The sequence below is a fragment of the Brassica napus genome, chromosome C2, assembly GCF_020379485.1.
Source record: "Brassica napus cultivar Da-Ae chromosome C2, Da-Ae, whole genome shotgun sequence".
NCBI classification, from domain to species: Eukaryota; Viridiplantae; Streptophyta; class Magnoliopsida; order Brassicales; family Brassicaceae; genus Brassica; species Brassica napus.
The window spans coordinates 19,206,119-19,230,828 of NC_063445.1; the positions used below are offsets into that span (position 1 = coordinate 19,206,119).

The following is a 24,710-nucleotide window of genomic DNA, read 5'->3' on the forward strand; positions in this document are numbered from 1 at the left end:
ACGGATTCTCTTGCCGAGGGATTCTAGTGAATTGACCATGACTTTCTCTCTCTAAATCCTCCCAAAAACTAATTTCATATTTGCTCTGTTTGGTGGCCGGGGTCCTCTCTTCCGCCTGTCACCATCCCCTTTCTCTATATTTCACTCTCCACCTCCTTCCCTCACTATCTCTTTTATCCACTTTTATATACTTGCTTCTCTGGATCTCCACTAGGACTCTTCGGTTTGGCCAGCGGTTTTTAACGAGTAACCGAGTGTCGTTAGTGTCTTCGTCGTCTCTAGAGGAGCGGTGATAGCTGGTTTCGTTTGGTTAGCTGAAGGGTCCCCTAGGGTTGTTTCTTTCGTTGTACTCTGCCTCTTGGACGCTTGCTTAGCCTACCTTCTACGAGATGTAGCTGGAATAGAGAGTATAAACCGTCGCCTACATTTCAAGAGACTACTTGTGTTTCAATGAATGCTTTTGTTTATGACCTTTTGGATCTATAAGTATAAACATGTGTTTAAGAATTTTTTTTATCTTTTTGTGAGGTTTTCTGATAACTTTTTTGTTAGGTTCAAATGAAAGTGGGAAGCCCATTAACAACTTTAATGCGACGTGCTGGCTCTAATAAAAAAATACCAAGAGAAAAAAAATTGTAGAGTGAGAGAACTAGGGTTTCCGACCATGAGAAGAAGTCTCCGTCTTTGCAACAAGAGGAAAACAAATGTTGTCCCCTTGGATCTACAGATCGAGATTCTTAACCGCTTACCTGCAAAATCCCTAGTTAGGTTTATGGTCGTATCCAACTCATGGCAAGAAATCATCCGCAGCAATACTTTCATCAGATCATTTCCCTTTCGATCATTGACTCAGACTCAGGCGATGATTGTTTAAATAGTTTTCAGATTTTGGTTTTTAGTTTTTGGCTTTTAGTTTTTAGCTTTTAGATTTTGGTTTTTCATTTTTGGTTTTTGGTTTCATAGTAGATTTTAGATTTTTGAAAAGCACTATTGGTGATTTAGATTTTAGTTTTGGTTTCTGATTTTTTAGTTTTTGAATTTTGAACTATTTTAGATTTTTGTTTTTTACTAAAATTATATGAATGATTTACTTATTTTTAAATCTATATACTATTTAAAAAAAACTCGGACATATAATTTATTTGAAAATATTTAAATTACTAAAATAATATACCATATTTTCAATAAAATAATACCGATATATTATTAACAATGTATGTAAATTTAAAATAAATTAAATGTTAAAAATTAAGTTAATTTTCTTGTTAGGTTTTTGAAAAATGTTCTTAATATAAATATAAATTAATTTTATTGACAAGTCTAGTCGTATGTAAATTAATTGTCAATATTCTTCTTTTTCATCGAACACAAATAAGTTAATTATGTGTAAATTATTTTCTATTATAGTTATAATAAAAATAGGGGTTTAAAATAGAACAATTCTCTCAAAAAGTCATTTTTAAGTTTTTGTCACAAAAAATAACTCTCAAGAAAGAAAATGACCAAAATAGTCCCTTTTTATTTTAAAAAATTTAATTTTAATTTTTAATTTTTTGAAATTTGAAACCCTATCCCCAAAACTCTACCCCTTAAATCTAAACTCTAAGTCTAGATTAGTTAACGCTAGGGTAAAAATATTTTTACCCTTTAATAAAACTTATTTTGGTCATTTTCTTCATTAAGAGTTATTTTTGTGTCAAAACTTAAAAATTGTTATTCTAGGAAATTTCTCTTTAAAATATAATACACACGGTGAATAGATATTTATGTTCTTCAAATATTTCAGCATAAAAACTAATAGCTAGATTTTAAAGAAAAAAAATGTAATAAATGTATTATAATTATAACTAAAATTTGTACTTAAGTTTATATAAAATTTATAGCATAAGTATTAATTAAATAAATATAAAATTATTCTATCTAAACAAACTCCAATAACTTAACTTTTAAAAAATATTATTAATTTTGTAACTTTTATTCACGTGTTTTGTAGATTAAATATAGATCTTATATCGTAGGTGTTTTCTAAAATTAATAATTTCTGAAACAAAAAAAAATAATGATTGTCGTTAGTAAAAACCAAAAAAATATGGATTCTAGCTTTTAAACACAAAACAATAAAACAAGAAAAAACTAGTTTCCCTAAAAATTAGGGAATCTACTTTGCTAAAATTATGATTGGATAAAAAACAGTTTTTAAAAAATCAAAAACCAAAAACTACTTTAAAAACTACGAACAATCAACCTCTCAGTCTCAGCCTTTGCGTTTCCTCCTCGCTTTGCACGATAAAGATGACCAAACGGAACGCCTAAGTTGCAGCTTCTTCTCTTCTTCTTCTTCGCTGTCGTCTTCATCAACATCAATATCAACCACTTTTCTATCCAAAATAACATTTCCTCTCCGTTGTCGAGCCTCGTACCGTAGTTATTACGTTAATGGTCTGATGAACATGGGTGAGATCATATGTAACCCTTGCACCGGAAAGACCAGCCTTCTCCACACGCTTTTTCGGATATGATCCTGTCAATAATCAGTACAAAGTCTTGTGCATCACCCCGCATCGACTCTCAACACAGCATGAATTTCAGGTTTTTTTAAAAAAAATTGAATGTTAAATTAATTAAACAAAAATACAAGATTTTACAGACGATATTTTTTCTGTTACATTTCTCAGGTATATTTTTCCATAATTTATGGTCTTGTAGAAAATCAAATTTGTAACCTTTCAGGTATTCACATTGGGAGCAAAACCAAAATCATGGAGATTTATCGATTGTGACATTCCTCACCGTACCTGGTCTAACGGTCTGTGTATAGATGGTTCTGTGTACTACATTGCGTACACGGGCGCGGTAACTATGAGTCTGATGAGATTTGATTTGAACTCTGAGAAGTTTGATATCTTTGCTAGAGTATCTGAAGAAATGAAAGCTTTTTGTTATTTGGAGAACTGTTCAAGAACTTTGATAAACTACCATGGCAAAGTTGCCACAGCTATTCAAACTTATTATGAGCCACCGACAATTGATTTGTTCGTTTTCGAAGCAGGGAAACAGGATTACAAAGAGAAATCTTTCGATAATCTTCCCCAGCTTCATTTGCGTGTGAAAAGTGTTATTAATCGAGCGGGTGATGACGTCATTATATTTGCTCCTCACCATTCCAGAAGTGTGGCTACTGTTATCCACCACGATCTCAAGGGAGCTAGTTTTAAGATGATGAAGTTTGAAGTTGACGTTAAGGGAGATTGGTTTACTGAATCAAATTGTTTCGTGGATTACGTAGAGAGTCTTATGTGCTGCTGTAAGCTAGAGAGAGTTGTTATTATTTCCTTTGTTTGATGTGGGATGTTCCCAGTACAGTTCATGGCTCTTGTCTCAACATGTTTGTTCTCTCCTGGTCGCATTCACTCTTTCCCCTTTTCAAATTTCTATTTATTTTTGTTGTATTTTGCATTGTACAATGCACAGTAAACATGTCTGGGGATGGGCGCCACGTTGATCAAATGACAACAAAGACTTCACGTTGAAACTTCCCTTTTTTCTGAACACTAAAGCTGGCACTAGTTCGTTTATTAACAGATTTGACATAAAGTTTTGGATGTTGACTTTCTTCTAAACATTTGAGTGATTTTGTTGGCACTGGTTCGTTTGTTGCTGGACGGTAGCGGGAGGTTATCTTTCTCCTTATCAAGACATTGTTATTTTCTAATAAATACTACCGCGCTTCGTGCGGATTGTAAGGGTTTCGTGAAGTATTTTGAGTCACATTCATTTTGTGAGGAATTTTTATTAACATATCATTTTTATTATAAGAAACTAAAAACAAACCATTTTCTATCAAAATTAATAAGAAATAATAATATATTTTGCAAATTTGAGCTGCAAATGGGACATTACGAATTTCCAACAATTTTTAATGGTGGAAAATGGAAGTTACAGATTTCCAACCATTTTTATGTTCTCCATATTTTAGAAGATTACTCAAAGTATAAAAATGGGCTTTAATACATTTTTTCAGAACGTGTTTTATAAATGGTATCTAGTAATATATCATTGATATTATTTTTATAAAAATGTTTCTTCAATCCATCAAATAATTTTGAAACATGTAAGTTTACATGTATTCAAAATTTAAATATGCATTTTAATTAGGGATGTCGAAATAGGTTACCTCGTTCAACTCATCTCAGCTCATAGTAAATTCGGATTGTTCATAGTATGTATTTTTAATACTCAAGTATTTTTAAAATACTCAAATATTTTTAAAATACTCAAGTATTTTGAAACATAGTATGTATTTTTAATAATCAAGTATTTTTAATAGAGACTCAGCAGGGCCGCATCTCAGGAGCTGTATCTGTATTAAACTCCAACCTTGGAGTGTAGAGTCCTTTTGAGAAAAGCAAGTTTAGTTTGGTCAAAAAAATAATAATCATACGGGTTGCATTATTTTTGCACCTTGCTATTCTAGCAGTGAGGTTTATGTTATTTACCACGATCCCAAGGGAGCTAGTTATAAGAAGATGGAGATTGAAGTTGACTCAAAGCATGAGCCTAGAGTTCGAGCTTTTTTCATAACAAATGGGTTTAGTGTATCAAATTGTTTCATGGATTAGAGCACCCCCATTAGTGAAAGGGGTTCACAAAGTATTTTTTTATTATATTTTTTTTTCTGTTTGATTTTTATTTTTATCTTTTTTTTAAAAAAAAAAATTAATCGGACCAATCGCGGGCCGCCACATGCTACAGTGATGAACCCGGTTCACTGGAAAGAGGTGGAGAGAGACAAGTTCATCACTATTCATTATTTTAATATTTTTTTGTTTTTTAGGAATCTGTGTGAACCCTCCCATAAGTTCACTAATGGGGGTGCTCTTACGTAGAGAGTCTCATGCTGATTTAAGCTAGGTAGAGTTATTATTTCCTTCGGTTATTGTGAGATGTTGCCATTATAGTTTATGTCTCTTTTCTCAACAAGTGATATCTCTTTTGGTTGCATCCAATCTTAAGCTATATATATATCAGATAACTGCATGCATTTGATACCATTTTGGATGGAGCAGTGCCTATCTAATGTTTTGGATTCTGTAAGCAAATTTATAACATCATGTATTTTATGTTTTTATCTAATATTATAGGTATATATAAGTCACATTAATTTTATAAACTAATTTAATTTCATTAACAATTAGTGAGGGTGAGAATCATGAATGCGTTGTTCATCAATGGAGGAAGAAGAAGTGTGTGGAGAGAAATGAAGAGGAAATTTGGTTCCCTCACTGCTTCTTCTTCTTCTTCATCTGATACTTGCACCTTGTGGTATCAAGAAGAAGAAGATGAAGCTTCATCGTTACTACAAATAAATAAATAAAATAAATCACTGCACTGTTCTGTTTCTGACATTGGAGAATATATATATGTTCTGATTTTGGTTACAGATTATTTGTTTAATTCATCAATTCATAAGTACAACAAAAGTAAAGCTACAATAAATAAAATTCTCCTATGGATCTTTCACATGGTATTATGGTTCTTACAATTATTTTCACGTCAGAATTGACATCAATTTTCGTGACTTCAGAAGTTTGAACTATACAATGTGACAACGTCACACGCATGCAAACTTTTTTTTTACTTTTTTTTTCTTTCAATGACAAATGACGATTGTCTCCTCATATTATACTTGCACCTTTTGTACAGCAATAAGGTAAAAGATTTTATAAAAAAGGACCCTAAATATTTCTAAAAAGGTTATGAACACTAACTAAAATTTTGTAAAAATATTCTGGATCCTGTGCAAATGTTTCTCTGGCACATGCCAAGAGACGGGTATGCGTTTAGGATATATAAATAAACTCTGAATGATTCAAACTTCCTTTCAGTATTTTGATCCCTTCCAAATAAGTTATAAAAAATGATTATTCTTCTTGTTTTGAAACTATATTCACCAATTGAAAATAATTTGTTGCAAACGTGAATAATACTAAAGTAAAATTTTCATACATTACATTGCACAAATGATTGATTCAACTTCTGAATGAAATGGAAATAAACTTGCCTTTGTGTTTTTCGTCCCCATTAGACCATTAAAACCTTCAAGGATATTAAATCATCCTTGTCCTAAGTGAATATCATGGTTTTTCCCTCACCAATCCGCGAAACACCATCTTTCCAAGATTTGGGGTAAAACATTATTTTACTTAGATGTTAAAACCTTTGAAATTAATATCCTGCTATTGAATTTTTATTTCTTTTAAAATGAAACATATATCCCTTCTTTTTCTGGATAATACATTACCTTTCTACATATTTATAATATATTATAAATTAATCATAAATATATTATTTTGTGTTCAGCTGTTTACCATCAGTTTCATGTACAGTAAAATTCTATAAATTAATAATGTTAAAACTACAACTATTTTTTAATTATATGCTTATTATTTTAAAATAATTTATTTCTATTTATGTTTAATTAAATTTTATAGATTCGAATTTATTTATTTTAATTATTTAATAGAATTGATATATAATGCATATATGTCGTAGAATACAAATACATTTTTATATATTATTCGGTAAAATGAAGAGTAAAATTAGACGTGATTTTTTTTTTAAAAAAAATTTGTGTATGTTTATAAAATTTATATGTATAGTAATTATAATTATAAAATTTCAATAAGATTATTTATCTATATAAGAGTTTTCTGAATACTACTATTTTATTATCTTACTGAACTATGTCATATTTTACATTGATGAAACTTGGGACTAGAAAATAATTATGAATTTATTATATTTATTAATTTATTAATTTATCAAAGATTAATTTATATAATTTTAGTGTCATATTTGAATAAGTATAATTAATTTTTTGAAATTGTATAAAATGTAAAATATATATATATATATATTCTTGAAACAAGGTTTTATTTTTTTATTTTATAGAAAAAAATGGAGTATTATTTATGTTGATTCTAACTTAAACTAAGAGATTTCACATACTTTACTAAACTATGATTTTATTACTATGTCTAGATGTTTTTTTCTGTAACTTCTGTCTAGATGTTATATATATGACTATATTTCACATACTTTATTAAATTTCGAGTTAATTGTGTATCTTTTATTCTAAGTCTATATGGTATACACACTTTTTAGAGTTTTCATAAATGTTATAGAGAAACAATGTAAGAAACCAAAATCGTTTATAACTAATGTATTAGTTTCAGAATGTGTAACATAATAATATAAATATTAACACGAGTAATAAACAATAAAAAAATACATTAAATATATAAAAATATAATTTAAACTAAATTAAATTCAAATTAAATATATAATGTCCTTTCAAATGATACTTATAAAACATCAATGATTCAATGGTGATAAAACGGAGAGAATAGATCTGTTCTTTTCGACTTGAGAATCATTTTGAGTTAGAATTGGATGGATTAGTTGCCGATCACCGCCGTCAACTTTTGACTAAATGTTTATTTTTTGGTAATACTTTTACATACATTAAACTATTTACATTCGAATAACTACATTTTTTGTTTGGATCCATGTGGACTAAACTAGTGGTGAGTGCGTGGACAATTAACTGCCTCGATAATGACTTTCAATATAGTTTCGATAAGGACTTTTAATATAGTCCGTAAGGTATAACCTCATTAACTCCCCCCAAAATGTAATTTTTTCATTGTTATAATTTACTATAATACACTCTGATGTGATGTGTTAGTTACTTAGTTCTATGCTACAAGTGCAATGAATGGACCGGCTAACAACTTTGACATGATTTATAATTAAATTTTACATATATAAAGATACTTTATGTCTTTACATCATGAGATAAAGCCCTAAATTCCTCAAATTAGTTAAAGTGTCCCCTTTAAAACTAATCTGGAAGGTTTCTCTAAATGAATGTAATTAGTGTGGCTTATCTCATCATTACCCAAACATTAATCTGTAGCATTTGGAGTTTCGGTATTTCCCTCTCTCTCCACCTTCTGTTATTTTTTTTTTTGAACAACAAATCCACCACCTTCTGTTTTATGATTTCAATAAACGATTTGTTCATTTCTTCAAAAGAAAAAAAAAACGATTTGTTCGTCTAATGGTTTGTGATACTGGAAAAAGGTAAGAAAAATACAAAACTAGTGACTAAACTGTTCAAGTGCGAATGGTTAATTATGGCTCACTGCCTCACCATATAATCGTATACTTCTTTGGGGCATCAATTACTCGATCCATAAAATCACTTATCATTTTGGTTGAGGTGCAATATTACATATATACACTTCATAGTTCATACTAGTACAATTATCATTGACTAAATTGCTTTTAATTATCACTTTGTTCCATTAATGAGACTAGTTGTTTAAGCAATCTTCATTTATAACTCGCCTACGGTTTTGAACTACATATATAAAATTTTATAATATTTGCCGTATTGGAAATTTGAATTAATGACGTCAAAATTATAAATTTAACACGTAAAGTGGAATTGGTCCATAACGGTTATAGGATCTTTTCTTTGAACCGGAACAGAAATACGTGAACTGAAGACGGGACATGTGTTAGGTAAGAACACGATCCGCTCATGTGTAACAGTTCATGATGTCGTCATTCCACGTCGGTACGAGACTTTTTTTTTGTTTGTCGTCAGCAGAAGATTTCAAAATTAACGAAACCGTTCCCATAACCGAAACTCACGTAAAACTAGACACCATAAAGTAATCTAATCTTTTTGGTACGTTTCTGTCTTTTTTCTTTGGCTCGAACGTTTCTTTGTATTATGTTTATTTTAGTCTCGTTTTTTTTGTTGAATTTGATTCCTAATTAATTTAGCTTCAGTTACATTTTTCTGGTCCCTCCATTTTAATATCATAATTATTTGGTTGCACAGTCGATCTAGTTCATTGAATTAATAAAACTTGATGTTTTTTTCTTTAAAGATAAATAATTGTTTTCATATCAAAATCTGGCGTCAGTTGTTGTTACGCATGGAAAAAAATACACTTTTACGTTCAAATGTGTAGTCTCGTCTCATGTATCATATTTTCCGTTTGCGACGCCTATTTTTCCAGTAATTTTCGCATAACATTGTTTGAGTTCACTTAGATAAGTGGAACTGTGAAAGTGTGTTTGAGTTCATTGATCATTAAGTAAAAATGTTTACGTCCGTTCAAAAGATCTTGAAGTACTTAAAAGTTAAAACAAGTTGTTGTTTGTTTGTATTATCAATACTTAAAAGTTAAAACAAGTTGTTGAGCTACTCATGATTATTTTATACTAATCTACAGAAAACGAATTCATTGAAACATGCGAATGTATTATTCATATACGTATATATAGATACACACGCATTTTTATAGACGTTACGAAGAACAGAAAAGCAATTTATTTCTCTTCCTTTAAGATCTTTTCTTGCTTTGTGTCCGAAACAGACAAAAAACGAATCTGTTGTTTTTATCCCATAATTATTAGAGCATCCACAATGATACCCATTGTGGAGTCCTTAGTACGTATTAGATTAGTATTATTATTATTATTATTATTATTATTATTATTATTTTTAAATAGTTAAGGACTTTTGTGAAAAATGTGTGTACAATGGTGATTCCGAAGTTGAAATTCTTAGGAATAAAAAATGTATTTTTTTTGTTTAATGAAATATAATTTTTATATATTGGATGATTAAATAGAATAACTTTAACATAAAATACAACAAATAGACATAAAAACAATAATTAAACATAAAAATACAACAATTTAAGATAAAAACCATAATTTTACATAAAGTCTTGTCCTCCTTCACGGTTTCGTTCAATATAAGCACGGCTCCTTTGGTTACTGGTTTGGGCCTCGACTATGTTGGTGAATGTATCTTCGAAGATTTCTTCGAAAACTTCGTCAAATCTTTCTTCGAAAACTTCGTCAGATGAAGAATGACGACATTTTCCTATAAAGTATAATTTTTTTAAAAAATATATATATATAAGTTAAACTTAGTATAACTTTTTTTTTTAACTTTTTTTTAAAGCTATAAGTTCAAAGAAGGTATAAGTTTTAATTTTCCTATAAAAATGTGTATAACTTTTTTTTTAAGTATAACTTTTATTTTTTAATATGGTTTCTATAAGTTTTATAAGTGTGATACAAGTTTTAAAACTATAAGTTTAACACACTAATTTATTTATAAGTTACAAGTTGATTTGGGTTGGTCATACATTTATAAGTGTGATACTTGTTGATTTATCAGTGTGATACAAGAATGACCAACTACTCGACCTTCTAAGTTAGATGTACCTACGCCTAGTTGATTTATATGTATGATCAGCTATAAGTTCAACTACAAGCAAGATCAACTACATGTAACTAAGAGAAGCATGAGTGGTTCATTACAAGTTACCGAGTTTATATGTATGATCAGCTACAAGCATTATCAACTACAACCATGATCAACTACAAGCATATAAGAAAAGCAGTACTTGTTGATTAAAAAGAGTTGCATATAAGAGAAGCATGAGGATTTCATTACAAGTTACCGAATTTAGAGAAGCAGTAGTAGTTGATTACAAGTTGCTGGAGATAATAAGAGCATCCGCAACTTCCGAGTTACAGCAAAAGAGATTACAACTCCGACTGGTGGAAACTAAGCAAAAGAGATAGCTACCTAAAGACATGATAGAAGGGAAACTTATAGTACATTTCTTAGAACTACCCGTGACTTGGATTCACTTCAGCCAACCGACAAAACACTTTCAGACGCCGTGACTAGGTTCACATGTCCAATAGCTACACCTGAAAGAAAACAAAAGACAAGAGTTAGCAAATAAATAAAGTAATACGACATGTGATACAAATAGAAACTACATCTAACTACATGTAACTACATGTAACTAACCTAATACCTTAAATATCATCATAACATCTCAGTCATGAGTTTCAGTTTAAGAGATTCTTCCATCTCGGAGAGAGGATCTTTTTTGGCAAGTAAACGTTCTAGAATCTTTTGTTTAGAGAGCTTTTCTTTCATTTCCATGATGGACTGAAGCTGTGACATCTCTTCTTCCTTGCCACTCTTCTTCCTCTTACCAGCTGCTTTAGCAGCTTTCACACCAACTGGTCTGCTTTCAGGTTCGGCAACATCATCTTCTGTATCAACGTCCACCACTGGTTTACGCTTCTCCTTCCCACCATCTTTAACCATATAGGTGGTGCACCATTTCTGGTCATGCCTCAGCTCCCTCCACGCATGTTCGAGGCTGAACTTGTGCTCGTAAATGTTGAAAAATGAGTCGAGGGCAGCTTTCATCACATCGTCTTCATTCTGACCACTTCTCTGCCCCCTCAACGCCGCCTCATAGCATCCAACGAACTTACAGACCTGCTCGTTAATCCTAGCCCACCGCTGCTTCGCTGGACCAAGCTCTATAGGTACTGTCCCAACCAGTTGAGGGCTTGCGTTGTAGTAGTCAACAATTCTCTTCCAGAAACGTTCAGCTTTCTGGTCACAGCTGACAACGGGGTCTTTGCTGGTGTTAAGCCAAGCACCAACGAGGATTTTATCCTCATTAGGAGACCATTTCCTCCTCTCTTTGTTGGCAGACTCGACAGTAGGCTGGACAGCAGACTAGACACCAGGTTGGAAAGAAGACTCGACACCAGGGTGGAAAACAAACTCATCAGGACCTTGGGACCCGAACCAAGCTGGTTCGGGTGACTCAGGATCAACTGAAGATTGACTATACATTAGATTAACAAAGCCAGTTGTGGTATTCATGTTTAGATTATAGGTTTCTGTTACTCTATTAGCAACACAAACCCTTAAGTAACCAATAGAAAGTAAGTTCGCATTTAGTTTCGGAGTTGTTAGGCAGATAGAAAGCAAACAAGCATTTACCACCACTCTAATCATACTAATAAGTTCTACACTAGCTACACTTAAACCTAACAAGTACGATTCTATCAAATCTACCATTAAAAACAATTAAAGCATGAAGAGATAAGTTTTTTTTATTACTGAAATTAGTAAGTAAGCGTGAAACAAGTTACCTGCCAACCCCATCTCGAGTTCTGACACTGATGTTTAAAACCTCTGAAGCTCTTCCTTGAATGACATAAGATAAAACCGTTAAAATTTCAAATTTTAAATCAAATTAATTATTTAGATCTAAATAAGGTATGAAACTTACCAGCCCATAACGATGACCAGTATTACCAACACCAGTACACTAACTCCCTTTGCCAAACCATAGTTAATCACTGATGTCTTCTTAGTTAACACACCCACGATCTTGTCAAGCTTAGCCACCTTCTGGTCACCACTACAAGAAAACATCAAGGATTCTGAGGGAAAAAATCGTCGGAATTTCGTCGGAATATCGTTATTCCGACGCAATTCCGACGAAATACGTCGTCGGAAATAATTCCTCGGAATTTCTTTTTTCCTCTGAAATCCCTCGGAATTTTCCGACGGAATTCCGAGGAAATAAATTTCCGAGGAAATTCCGAGGATCCCTTGTTTGTCGGAAAAGTCCTCGGAATATACCGAGGTAGAACTTCGTCGGGATAATTCCTCGGAAGTTCATCGATCGATGCGTGTTTGGACATATATACATCGATCGATAGGAGTATACCGACGGACTTTTTCCTCGGTTTATTCCGAGGAACTATTCCCTCGGTATATTCCGAGGGATCCGTTCCTCGGAATTTTCCGAGGGAGTTGTCCCTCGGAAAATTCCGAGGGAAATGTCCCTCGCTATATTTTTTAAAAAAAACGGATCGATCGATGCGTTTTTGTTCAAAAACGCATCGATCGATGTAGTGAAAAATATAATTAATTTCCTCGAAATGTAAAAAATATTAATTTTTTTGAAAAAATAAAATTTCTGAAATTTAAATTCGAAAATATGAAATTAAAAGTAAAATTGAAATCATACTAATTAATATTCAAAGTTTCACAAATAAAAATAAAACATTCCGAGATTGGGGAAAAAAAAACTACGGGTCTGGCACGTCCGGGAACACCTCGTTCGGGTACATCCTCTGCATCATCTCCATCATTTGCTGGTTCAGCCTCCTCTGTGCCTCATAGCCCGCCTGTTGAGCCGCCATCTGGGTCTCCAACAAAGATATTCGATCATCTTTGTCCTTCAACTGAGCCGTAAGTACTTCTGGATCAACAAAGGGCGGTGGTGCAGAAGAAGGAGGAACCGACCGGGTGCGACGACCCAAACCGAACAAACGTCCCTTCTTCTTTGGAACCGACTGAATAGAAAAAAGCCAAATTTAGAAATTTAAACCAAGAAATAAATGAATTGAACTTTAAAAAAAAAGAACTTACGGATTCAACGATTTCGTTGATTCGAAACCGGGACAAGTTGGTCGAAGCCGTCGAAGCGTCATCCTCGGTTTGAAGCTGAGACACTTCGTCTACCACCTGAGTTTGGACCAGGTCGACCACGTCCCTCACAAGACCGTCATCAATCTGGCCGGTCTTCTTGTTGGTATACGCCCTCCTCATTAGGGCGAGATCATCGACCGGCTCGCCATCATTTTCTTCCGCCTTGAAAAAAAACATAAAATTAAAGAAACATTAGAAATTAGAAGAAATGCACAATAAATTTAAATTCTGAAACTCAAATAATTGAAGAAAAAGCGGTTGAACTTACCATGCGATCTCCGAGAGTGGCAATAGATTGAGCACCCAAGTTATGCTTGTAGATGCCCTTCCCTTTACGGTCGCTCCTGCGGTTGGTGGAGTTGGTGGAAGAAGTTTCTTTCGTCTCCTCCTTATCCCAATGCGCACACAACTCCTTCCAGACCGTATCGTTCATCGACTTTGGGACCTTTTAATTAAAAAAAAAGAAAAAGTTTAATAAATTAAAAAATAGTTTAATAAATTAAAAAATTGTTTAATAAATTAAATCGAACCTTATTGATTTCCCACTTCTTCTTCCACTCGTGGATCTGCTTCCCATAGTTGTCCATTACTTTATGGACGAAGTGGTGATAGATAAAGAGCGTCTCATCGGAATTCCAGTTGAACTCTTGCTGAAAAAAAACACAATTAGTAGAAAATTTATATTAAAGATTAAAAATATAAGTAAAAAATTAGAATACTTACCGCAAACTGACGAAACCACAGAACCTGCTTGTCGGTTGGGAAGTGAGTGAAAGTCGGATGTCCACTGTCGAGGGCCGAGTACATCATACGGTTGATCCATGCGCTGATCCCGTTCCCGGATCGGTTGAACCTTATTAAAAGAACAAACGGTTAATAATGAATCCAAATTTAAAGAAAAAAAAATGTTTAATTACCATGTTTGACCCCGTCCATGTGGATACGGAGTGAGATACGGAAGATGGTCACGACCGGGCTGTTGAACCAACTCCGCAACCCTCATCACTCCCGGAGGACCCGGAGGAACAGGAGCGGATGCAGCAGCGGGAGCGAGAGGAGCATGAGCGGGTGCAGCAGAGGGAGATGTATGGTTGGAGCTGTGGGGCGAAGGGGAATCCTGAAAATGGCTGGAATCCCGAGACTGGCTCCCCGTACCACCACGACCACGACGCTGTCGAGGCCGGGTCTGATCATCATGAGACCTGTAAATTAAAAAATATATATTTAATAAATACAGAAATATATAAATTAATTTTTTTATTAAAAAAAAATCCCAAATAATTTAATCACAGAAAAAGATTTATATATATTAAAATTTTTTAATAAATATATAAAAATAGTTCTAATAAACAAAAATAGTTTTAATAAATAAAAATTGTTTAATAATTAAAATGTTTTGTAAAATCCAAAAAATCGAATTTATATAGAAATTTTTTTTGTAAAATCCAAAAAATCGAATTTATATAGAAAAATCGTTTTGTAAAATACAAAAATCGATTTTATATACAAAAATTGATTTTATAAATACAAAAAATAAAAAAATTATAAAAAAATTCTAAATCAATTCAACAAAACAAATTATTCAACCAAATCACAATTCTAAACCTATTATACAACCAAATCACAATCCTAACCAATCACCCTAACAAAAATCTATCAAAACTACACAAAAACCTAACAAATAGAACCTAAGAGAGTGGGATAGGGTCCTTACATGATTTGTGTAAGAGAAGAGGGAGATCGCCGGAGATATCGTCGGATTTCAGGGGGAAATCGCCGGAGAGAAAGAGAGGAGTCGCGCAGAGGAAGAACAGAGAAATGGGGAAGAAGAAGGGGCTCGTGGTTATAAAACCTAGGGTCCGACGGACATTATCCGTCGGAATTCCGTCGGAATTCTAATTTCAATTTTCGCGAAATATTTGCCCGGTAAAATGAAAATATTCCGAGGAAATTCCGACAGATAGTAAAATATCCGTCGGAATTTCCTCGGAATATTCCGAGGAAATACCGAGGAACTAGTGTTTGGGGTTTCAAAACATCAATTTTTTTTGCCGTATTTCATTTCTTATACAATTGTAATGCATACCATTGAGGATTCTTTGTATACATGAGCATAAACCATGAAATAACAAATTTCAAAACTAATTGAAAGTATTCCCTTTACCGTTCGTTAAAAGGTATAAGTGTTTCTCTTATGTTGCGAGATTTCGTTCATACAATCGGAAAAGTGTTAATTATACGGTAAGGAACAAATTTTTGACTTCATAATGAACGTAAGACACTTAATAAGGGTTATATAGGTGTTATTCAAACGGCAAAACGTTGTTTTCGGTTTAAAAACCCTATTTCCTCGGAATTTCCTCGGATTATTCCGAGGGAACTCCGACGAAACCCTCTTCTTCCTCGAAATTTCCTCGGAATATTCCGAGGAAATTCCGACGAACTAGTGTTTGGGGTTTCAAAACGTAATTTTTTTTAAAAAAACGCATCGATCGATGCGTTTTTGAACAAAAACAAATCGATCGATTACTAAGATGGCCCGGGCCGTAAGATTGTGATCGATCGATGAGAGTATCCCATCGATCTATCGACAATCTGAATTGTTCCTCGGAATTTCCTCGGAAAATCTTGTATGTTTTTTTAAAAATGCATCGATCGATGCGTTATAGAACAAAAACGCATCGATCGATTACTAGGATGGACCGGGCCGTAAGATTGTGATCGATCGATGAGATTAACCCATCGATCTATCGACAATCTGAATTGTTCCTCGGAATTTCATCGGAAAATCTTGTATGTTTTTTTAAAAATGCATCGATCGATGCGTTATAGAACAAAAACGCATCGATCGATTACTAGGATTTACGGGGCCGTAAGATTGTGATCGATCGATGAGAGTAACCCATCGATCTATCGACAATCTGAATTGTTCCTCGGAATTTCCTCGGAAAATCTTGTATGTTTTTTTAAAAATGCATCGATCGATGCGTTATAGAACACAAACGCATCGATCGATTACTAGGATGGACCGGGCCGTAAGATTGTGATCGATCGATGAGAGTATCCCATCGATCGATCGACAATCTGAATTGTTCCTCGGAATTTCCTCGGAAAATCTTGTATGTTTTTTTAAAAACGCATCGATCGATGCGTTATAGAACAAAAACGCATCGATCGATTACCAAGATGGCCCGGGCCGTAAGAATGTGATCGATCGATGCGTTATAGAAACAAAACGCATCGATCGATGCGTGTTCGGAAAACAGAATTATAAGGCAAAACCCGACCTTTTTTGGATCTAAACCTTAGAACTCTCATCCCCTCCGATTTCCCCTATAATTCGCCCCCCCCCCTTTCTCTCTCTATAATCATCCGATTTGAACAATTTTGGGCTCTATTCCACTTGATTTTTCGAGCTCTACCTGATTCCTACACTCGTCTTCACCCTAAGACAGGTATACTCCGCGAATCTCCACATTCTGAAATCGTGTTCTTGAGCAATTTTTTGGGTTTTGTGAATTTCTTATTTCCGTGTTGATTCCTTGATCAAATATGCATGAAACAGATGTTTAAACATGGAATAGAACACAATTGTCTGTGATCAACGAGTTTGGAACATGATTTGAGATGATTTAGGGATAGAGAATTTTTTTCAATTTCGTTTTTTTTTATCACAACTCGATTTTGCTTTTCATTTTCATGTTCAGCTTTGCCTTCTTAATTGATTATAACCATGTTGAGAGCAATGATTCTATTTTGTAGAGAATGAAGCGCACGAAAACATCAGCAAAGAAAAACACACAAGAAGCGGGTTCGTCACAGCTGGAGAAGCAAAGGCCAAAGAAGTGGGATAAGTCTGATACCACCCACTACAACAACATGAAGAAGGTAGCCGTTCCGGCTACACAACTAGCATGTCCTGAGACGATGACAATATTGGGAATCAAAGCAGACATTGAAGGACTGTTCCAGAACATGGGTCTAGGCCAACTATGCAACCTCAAGGAACCCACTTATCCGGAGTTGGTACGCCAGTTCATAGCATCCGCATACGTCACCCGTCCCGATGATAGCCATCAGGAAGGTTTTCTGGCATTCGTAGTGCAGAAAGTATACTATGAGGTATCTTTCACAGACCTCTGCGGACTATTTGGATTGAGTGCGGGGGAGAGGACATATGGTCTTTATTGGACTTCAGAGCTGTTGAACTTCTGGGAAACGATTGGCACAGGGGTTTATAGATCTTCTCAGGCAAAGGAGTCACTTATCCGGAGCCCAGTACTGAGATATGCGACACGCCTCATTGGCTCATTGCTATACGGGACAACCACAGCCGCATCAGTCACGCAATGGGAGTTGTGCCTCCTGTACCAAGGTGTGAGGCATTTGCTACCGGCATTTGGAAACTCTACATTCCCACCTGCTACTGCCTTCAACATGGGAGCGGTGCTGGCCGCAAACTTAGCAGGATACAAGGGGAAAGTAACCAAATCCAAGAGCAATGCATGTGGATTTGGTGCAGTGATTACTCGGATCCTTAGACATGTGGGTGTAGACTGTGAGAACCACCAGGTAGCACTGGACAGATCGAACAACATTGCTTGGAACTACCTGGATGTCATTTCTCTAGTAAGTAAGGAGTTCATAGCTGGTCCCCACTCGAGGATCGATCGGGATGGTCCTTACGTCTACGTATTCCAGGACCGAGCGAAGAAAACACTCTACTGCCACCTGCCTCAGATCGGCCTGACTGCTCTACTTTCAGAGGCTGCAGTTGAGTTTCTACCCCCTGCTACCGCACTAGTAGACAAGCCATCCTTCTTCACGCCAAAATATCAGACCAAAGGCAAGGGCGTGGTTGATGAAGAAGGACAAGATGAGGCTGCACAAGCCATTCCAGATGATTCACAACCCCATCAGCTACTCCCATCAGACTCCAGCCAGTACAAGCTGCAAGAGCTTCCACCGAACGCCACTTCGCGCCAGCAACAACATTGGAGAGATCAGAGCATAAAGACAAACAACGACATGCTACACAAGATCTGGGCTGCCATTTCACGTATCAGGCCGTGTCGTTGCCAAAAGGATGATGTAGTTCATCGGGACAACTCTCCATCCAGCTCTGGTTCGGGTTCGAGTGGTACACACATGGTAAGAAAGAGGTCCAAGAGACCCAACGATGCAGGAACATCTGGAGCAGGAGACGAGGAGTAGGAGCTATCACCGGCTATTTTATTTTCTTTTCTATTCTAACGTTTTATGGTCTTATTTTCTGTTAATTTTGAACTGAGTTTTTTTTTAGGTTTCTTAATTATGAGTTCGTATTTCTTTTACATGGTTTCTTTGTTTTATTTGGTTGTGTTTTGTGTAGCTTTTAATTCGTATTCAGCTTTGCCTTGCTAGATAAACCAAATAACTATTATCCAAGGAAAGAGGTTATATCAAGTGTTCCTCGGAATTTCCTCGGTATTTCTTAAAAAAAAAAAAAAAAAAGTTCAATGGTAGTCTGTTTCCGAGTCATCATCACCAGATGAATCTGAATCTGGATCTTGGTGAAACTCTCCAATTACTGGTTCATCCTCTACGTGAACGACGGCTTCCTCTCCAAAGTCGGTTAAATCGACTACAAGGCCAACTCCAGCTAAATCTTCTGCTGCACTACAGTTGCCGGATGTGCTTGGTTGTAGTGGGTCTTCCAGCTCAGAACTTCCCTGAACTCGGCCTCTCGGGTTGAGTCTTGTAACAGTAACCCATGGATCATCTCTGTTCCTTACCCGGGGGTACTTGATATAACAAACCTGTAACATTTAGAAAAATTATAAATTAATACACATGATGATGAATCATTCTGAATAATTAACATTTAATTACCTGATCGGCCTGGGAAGCAAGAATGAAAGGATCATAATATTGCAGCTTTCGCCTCGAATTTACTGATATAACACCAAATGCATCTGTTCTCACACCTCGATCTGGGGTGTTGTCGTGCCAATCACAATAGAAAACAGTACAGCGCAATCCAACCATGCCCAAATACTTGATTTCCAAAATCTCATGTATGTGTCCGTAGTATACATCATCTCCTGATGCAGAACAAACGCCAGCATCATAAGTCGTACTCGAACGTCTCCTCTTCTGAGTTGTGAATGCATATCCTCGAGTACAAAATCTCGGATATGACTTCACAACAAAGTTTGGTCCAACGACCATCTCACGTATCCAATCGTCAAATGTTTCACCTCTGGCCAAACCAGCAGACACCTATTAATAGCACATATATATATATTATATCAATAAATGTGAATTAGTATAAATATGTGATAAAATATATTTTAATTTGTTTAAAGCACTCACATAAGTAAACATCCATCCAGTAAATTCTCTCTGCTTCATTTCTTCTAGTTCGTCCTCTGTGGCGTATCTATACTCGAACCGCTTTTCTGCCATGAAAATCCTGTATATGATGACAATAATGTAATTAATTAAGATTTAAATTTCAACTTGTTAAAATAAAAATTTGTAAGCTCATTTATTTACCTCTCATATTGAAGAACGTCTTCGCAGTTGGTGAGCAAATATGTTTGCAAATGACTGCGCTCCTGCTCAGTAAGTCGACGGTCCTTTGGTTTTCCGCTAAGTCGTCCAACGTCTGTGAAAATGTCTGGAACCGTAACATGATATGTTGCCCGTTCGCCTCTATCATCATGCCGAGCAGGTCTTCTGTTTTTGGTCTGAACTTCTGCTGGAAAGTAGTACTCGGCAAAGTTTGAAGTTTCTTCATTGATCATCTGTGCGACTATAGAACCTTCCACCCTACTTAAATTTTTCACCATCTTCTTCAAATGGAACATATACCGCTCATACAGATACATCCATCTATACTGCACAGGACCACCAAGTTCCAATTCTCTTGCCAGGTGAATAACAAGATGCTCCATAACATCAAAAAATGAGGGAGGAAATATCTTCTCAAGGTTGCACTGAATCACGGCTATGTTAGTCTTCAAATTTTCAATACCTTCAAGAGTCACTGATCTCGTGCATAAATCGCGGAAGAAACCACTTATCCCTGCAATTGCTTCATGAACATTTCGTGGTAATATTTCCTTGAAGGCGAACGGAAGGAGGCGCTGCATCATTACATGGCAATCGTGGCTTTTCAAGCCAGTAAACTTTCCTTCCTTTCTGTCGATACAGTTACGCAAATTTGATGCGTAACCGTCTGGAAATTCCACATCGTTTGAAATCCAATCAAAGAACGCATCTTTTCCCGCTGCATCAAGTCGGTATATGGGAAAAGGAGCCCTACCATTCTCATCAACATGAAGTTCTGAACGAGCACATATATCGACTAAATCCAGTCTTGACTTCAAATTATCCTTTGTTTTACCTTGAACATTAAGGATCGTGTTCATGAGATTGTCAAAAAAGTTCTTCTCAATATGCATGACATCTAAATTATGCCTTAGCAGATGATCCTCCCAGTATGGCAGATCCCAGAAAATACTTTTTTTGTGCCAGTTATGTAGTTCTCCAACAGCATCTACCGGAAAACGCTCATGTCCACCGACTTCTGGCGTCCTTTCTGCACCAAAATCTCTTAGTTGTATCTTCAAATCTTTCCCACAAATTTCCGGAGGTGGACTGTCAAACACCCTCTTGTTCTTCGTAAACAAATTCCTACTCCTACGATATGGATGATCAGGTGGTAGGAATCTCCTGTGACAGTCAAACCAACACGTTTTCCTTCCGTGCTTTAGTTGGAAAGCATCAGTGTTATCTTGACAATATGGACATGATAGCCTTCCATGCGTTGTCCATCCAGACAACATACCATATGCTGGAAAATCACTTATTGTCCACATTAGTACTGCCCGCATTTGAAAGTTTTCTTTACACGAAACATCGTATGTTTCAGCACCTTGAGCCCATAGTTGTTGCAACTCATATATTAGTGGCTGAAGAAACACATCAAGTGATCTCTTAGGATGCTCTGGTCCGGGAACGAGAATCGAGAGAAACAAAAACTCTCGTCGCAAGCACAAGTTTGGGGGGAGGTTGTATGGTGTAAGAATGACGGGCCATAGAGAATACTGTCTTCCACTCTTGCCAAACGGACTGAAACCATCAGTACATAATCCAAGGTAGACATTTCTTCTCTCATACGCAAAGTCGGGATACTTTGATTGGAAATGCTTCCACGCTTTTGCATCTGAAGGATGTCTGATCTCACCATCTGTTGAGTGCTCCGCATGCCATCTCATTGGTTGCGCTGTGCGTTCAGACAGATACAACCTCTGCAACCTTTCCGTCAAAGGTAAATACCACATCCTTTTATATGGCACTGGAACTCTTCCAATTGTATCTTTATAACGAGGCTTTCCACAAAATTTGCATGTAACCCGCTGTTCATCCACCCTCCAATAAATCATGCAGTTGTCGCTGCATACATCTATTACCTGATACGATAAACCAAGACCAGCTACGAGTTTCTGAACCTCGTAGTATGAACCAGGAGCTACATTATCCTCGGGTAGAATACCTTTTACAAAATCAGCAATCGCATCCACACAGTCTTCAGCCAAATTATAATCTGTTTTAATGCCCATCAATCTTGTAGCAGATGATAAAGCTGAATGACCATCTCTGCAACCTTCGTACAATGGTTGCTTTCCAGCATCCAACATATCATAAAATCTCCTAGCTTCTGCATTGGGTAAATCTTCCCCTCTAAAATGATCATTTACCATCTGCTCAGTACCTACACCATAATCTACATCCGTTCTAATTGGTTCTTCTAATCTAACCGCTGGCTGAGGTTCACTAGTACTACCATGTTCATAATCAGTTTCCCCATGATGATACCAAATTTTGTAACTTCGTGTAAACCCACTCAAATATAGATGAGTCCAAACATCCCACTCTTTAATAACCTTTCTATTTTTACAATTAGAGCAAGGACATCTTAACATACCTGTTTTTGCTTCCGGTTGTCGGTGAACTAACCCCATGAATTCAGTTATACCTCGTTGGTATTCTTCCGTAAGCAATCTCGTGTTCGGATCCAAATGAGGTCGATCGATCCAAGAACGAAAATAATTTGAAGAAGACATATTTTTTATGAATCAAATTCGTGTGTAAATAGAGTAAGAGGGAGGATGAAGATATGAAGTGAATGAAGAGGAAGAGGAGTGCTTGTATTTATAGTTTAAATCCTGCCGACATACCGAGGAAATTCCGACGGAATTCCGACGGACAAAACTAGTTCGTCGGAATTTCCTCGGAATTTTGTAAAATCCCCCAACGGCTCTCCAACGGCTATAATATTTCCTCGGAATTCATCGGTTTTTTCCGAGGAACAGAGTTTTCCTCGGAATTTCCTCGGAATATTCCGACGGACTGTAGTTTCCTCGGAATTCCGTCGGTATATTCCGAGGAAATTCCGAGGAAACCCAATTTTGTGTTTCCTCGGAATTTCCTCGGAAATTCCTCGGTATATTCCGAGGATTTCATTTTCCGTCGGAATGTCCGTCAGAATATCGCTGTTTTCTTGTAGTGCACTCTCAAAGAATTGATCCTTGACAATCCTAAGTTGTGTCTGCGTTTCACGAAGCTCTTCTTGAATCGCCACATCCCACCATTTCCAGATGTGGGAGTCTCCATTGTCAACGTTGTTGCAGGAGAAGTACCTCCTTCCTGGATCTTTACGAGTGTACGAGGTTTCGACAACAACCTCACTACCGCAATAGCATGTCCTCGGGATTCCTTCATCAGCCTCAGGTTCTGGTGGGTACTGATCCGCCTCTGCAATTATGTAGCTACTCTGAGCTTCATCCCCGTAGAGAGCAGCTTCTGCTTCAAGTAAAGAGTTGATGTCGAACTCCTCTAATGAAGGCTAAGTGTAGCTATAGTCTTGTCCCATGTTCGTTGGCCTGCACAAAAAACCAGAAACTATGTTAAGAACACATTCACTAGGGAGTTTAAGAACACATTAACTTAGATATATGATCAACTAAACAGTTTACTAGCTACACATTAAGCTAACAGAAAACCGTACAAATACGTTTTGAAACCAGAAAAATATAAGCCACAGGAAACCATACAGATACGTTTTGAAACCAAAAACGAATTGAAACCCTAACTACATCGATTGAAACCGAAAACGAAAAACGAAAACGAATTGAAACCGAAAACAAGTGATGAGTTTTCCAGCTAACTAAATCGATTGAAACCCTAACTACAAACCAAAAGATCCCCAATTGAAAACGATTTGAAAATGATTTGAAAACAATTTCAAAACCCCAAAATTTTTGAAACCATAAATGGAAGAAATCCCCAAATCGATTCAAAGGAAATACGAAGCATAGAGGGAGACGAGAACAACATGGAAGCTAACATATCCTTAAATCTACCACATAATTAGTTTATTTACCTTTGAAGATCGACGATGGAGAGAAATCGAAGATGGAGAGAAATCGCCTTTCGTCGAGAGCTCTGATTTTTTTTTCTCACCTTCGGTCGCGAATGTTTTTTTTTCTCGACATAACCCAATACAACATCTCGCCGGGCCAACCATCAGACGCCACGTGCAGTAAGGACTTGATCCTTCGAAGCCTTATTTACGGACTGATCCGTACCGATCCGTCTAAAGCTGAACCCAATTCACAATTTTTTAATTGTAAAAAAACTAAGGATTTGGGTCACGGACCGCCGTTGCGGTTGGTCTTAAACTCACACCAGCATGTTCGTACGTGCACACGTGCACTATCAGTATGTGTGTATAGTAGTGCCACACGAACGGTTCAAAAATGTTTTTGGAGTTTCCGAGACTGTTGAGTCTGTGGGGCCTAAGCCATCGAACCCTCCTCACGCACGAGCGGGTCTCGATTTGCATGCACCAACACCACACATACCCACCGGCTTTTCTAAATCCTTACTTTTGCACGTGTGGAGAGAGTGCTAAAATTAGTATCACATTAATCTAGTTTTCGTTTTAAATTGAAATTTTTATGCAAACTGAAGCAAAACGTGAGTACAGGCTCTTTCTAATTTATTTCTACACATAAGAAAACAAATTAAGAGCAGCTCATAAAGTTACTGACGAGAAAATTATCATACTTCGATATTTTCTACGATCGAATTTACAAGACCCAGAAAAGTTTCAATACAACAACGACTAAAAGTGTTTAGATGATAAATTGTACAAAGCTATACAAGGACTGGTCTATAAAAACATGATAGTTTATATACAGTACCTGATTAAGTGTGATATATATAGGGTATGAATGGTGAC

At 35.8% G+C, this 24,710-nt stretch overlaps 2 protein-coding genes and 1 pseudogene across 2 annotated transcripts; 1 reads left to right on the forward strand and 2 right to left on the reverse strand.

The window, feature by feature from the left end:
* Positions 1-511: 511 nt before the first annotated feature.
* Positions 512-8,303, forward strand: LOC106403569 (annotated as a pseudogene).
* A 2,630-nt stretch (positions 8,304-10,933) lies between these two features.
* Positions 10,934-12,352, reverse strand: LOC125582224 (glutathione S-transferase T3-like). The gene is made up of 3 exons (XM_048748808.1): positions 12,207-12,352; positions 12,067-12,121; positions 10,934-11,644 (listed from the first exon to the last, which is right to left on the reverse strand). Exons 1-3 carry the CDS (start codon positions 12,350-12,352, stop codon positions 10,934-10,936), a joined length of 912 nt encoding a protein of 303 aa, XP_048604765.1.
* Positions 12,352-14,420, reverse strand: LOC125581708. The gene is made up of 7 exons (XM_048747614.1): positions 14,335-14,420; positions 14,141-14,270; positions 13,948-14,067; positions 13,686-13,862; positions 13,358-13,579; positions 13,019-13,281; positions 12,352-12,742 (listed from the first exon to the last, which is right to left on the reverse strand). The coding sequence occupies exons 1-7, from the start codon at positions 14,418-14,420 to the stop codon at positions 12,352-12,354; spliced, it is 1,389 nt and encodes a 462-aa protein (XP_048603571.1).
* Positions 14,421-24,710: the final 10,290 nt, after the last annotated feature.

Coding starts and splice junctions, on each gene's coding strand:
- LOC125582224 (XM_048748808.1), bottom strand. CDS start 12,352: ATGTTTTCTTGTAGTGGTGACCAGAAGGTGGCTAAGCTTGACAAGATC. Junction 12,122..12,206: donor CTGGTCATCGTTATGGGCTG/GTAAGTTTCATA, acceptor ATGTCATTCAAG/GAAGAGCTTCAGAGGTTTTA. Junction 11,645..12,066: donor ACTCGAGATGGGGTTGGCAG/GTAACTTGTTTC, acceptor CCTGGTGTCTAG/TCTGCTGTCCAGCCTACTGT.
- LOC125581708 (XM_048747614.1), bottom strand. CDS start 14,420: ATGAGGGTTGCGGAGTTGGTTCAACAGCCCGGTCGTGACCATCTTCCG. Junction 14,271..14,334: donor CATGGACGGGGTCAAACATG/GTAATTAAACAT, acceptor TCTTTTAATAAG/GTTCAACCGATCCGGGAACG. Junction 13,282..13,357: donor TCAACGAAATCGTTGAATCC/GTAAGTTCTTTT, acceptor TTTTCTATTCAG/TCGGTTCCAAAGAAGAAGGG.